The 1670-nt window shown below is 41.5% G+C and overlaps 1 protein-coding gene across 1 annotated transcript in view; it reads left to right on the forward strand.

The window, feature by feature from the left end:
• LOC100533287 (muscle calcium channel subunit alpha-1) overlaps positions 1–1642 on the forward strand; it is a gene marked incomplete at both ends in the record, with an annotated part of 7887 nt that extends 6245 nt beyond the window's left edge. The window contains 2 exon segments of the mRNA XM_013090120.1: positions 765–852; positions 1482–1642. Of these exon segments, the coding sequence (XP_012945574.1) occupies positions 765–852; positions 1482–1642 (249 nt within the window).
• Between the last annotated feature and the right edge of the window lie 28 nt (positions 1643–1670).

Consider the following 1670-nt stretch of genomic DNA (forward strand, 5'->3'; position numbering starts at 1 on the left):
TCATGGGCATATGTTTCATGACATGTTGGAATGAGGCGCTCGTCAATTTTTGAGCTTGTGGAATTATTGGTATCATCTTAGAACTTGTTCATTTGCCTTTCTTTTGATACAAAAATACCCCGTCTTATCTTGAATAGATGTCGAGATATTTGTGATTGAATTGGGTGGGGGTCGCGTGGTTTCAAAAGTCAAATTAGTGAGAAAATGGCTGCCAAAATTTGGTGACTTAGCTTGAGACTTGGCTTTGGATACAATATTTACATTTTTTTGTGCCTTTAATCCACATTATTAAGGAAAGTCCATAAAGAAAATTAATGTGTTTTTAAATGGACATAATATAAGGCGCTGAGCCAATAAACAAAAATTCAATAAAGGCTGTGAAACCGGTGAAAAAATGGAAAGGAGGAGTAGAAAAACAGAGGATAGATATTTGATATGAAAGAAGGAGGAGAGATAAGGACAGTAGATGTTTGATAGGAAAGAAGGAGGAGCAGTAAGGACGATAGATGTTTGATAGGAAAGATACGGAGGATAGATGTTTGATAGTTTGATAGGAATGATACGGAGGATAGATGTTTGATAGGAATGATACGGAGGATAGATGTTTGATAGTTTGATAGGAATGATAAGGTTGATAGATGTTTGATAGTTTTATAGGAATGATAAGCTTGATAGATATTTGATAGGAAAGAAGGAGGAGAATAAAGGACGATAGATGTCTGACTCTGTCCTTGTATATTCCCTTCCGTCCGTGGTGGGTACAGCTAAGATCGCCAGCGACATTGACTCAGAGGACAAGACAGAGGAAGGCGAGAGCGGTGAACTGCAGCAGTCGTGGTTTCAGCAGAAAAGGTGAGGTGTCGTGTAGGGGTGTCATGTATCGTGTAGGGGTGTCACGTGTGTTGTAGGGGTTTGATGTGTCCTGTAGAGGTGTGATGTGTCCTGTAGAGGTGTGATGTGTCTTTTAGGGGTGTAATGTGTCCTGTAGAGGTGTGATGTGTCTTTTAGGGGTGTAAAGGTGTGATGTGTCTCATAGGGGTGGGGTGTGAGGTCGGTCTGAGGGACCTTCATGAAAACCATGAGTCAGCGAGTGCTATAAATAGTTACAAATCCTCTGTCATGTCTTCTCATTTAGGTCAGGATTGGGGGGAGGGGGGGAGAATTGTCAACAGATTTTGAAAAAACCGGTAACGGAATTCAAACATAGATAGCCTGTTGAGATGTTCGTTGTCTGTGAGTGCCAAGGTGAAGGTTGGTCTGTTTTCCCGCTGTTTCTAATCTTATTTTTTCCTGTATTTCCAATCTAATTTTTCCTTCTATTTCCAATCTAATTTTTTCTCTATTTCCAAGCTATTTTTTTCTCCTCTATTTCCAATCTTATTTTTTCTCCTCTATTTCCTATCTAATTTTTTCCATTATTTCCTCTATTTCCAATCTAATTTTCCCCTCCATTCCCCTGCATCAACCGACCAATCACACAGGCTGAGGCTACAGAAACTCAACAGAAGGTGCCGCAGATTTTGCCGCAAGATCGTCAAGTCGCAAGCGTTCTATTGGATCGTGATTGTGCTGGTGTTCCTCAACACGTGCGTCCTCACGTCAGAGCACTACGGGCAGCCAGACTGGCTCGACGACTTTCAAGGTCAGTGGCTTGGCACATAGGGGTGGGG

The sequence above is a fragment of the Aplysia californica genome, unplaced genomic scaffold (genome assembly GCF_000002075.1).
Source record: "Aplysia californica isolate F4 #8 unplaced genomic scaffold, AplCal3.0 scaffold01148, whole genome shotgun sequence".
Classification (NCBI taxonomy): Eukaryota; Metazoa; Mollusca; class Gastropoda; order Aplysiida; family Aplysiidae; genus Aplysia; species Aplysia californica.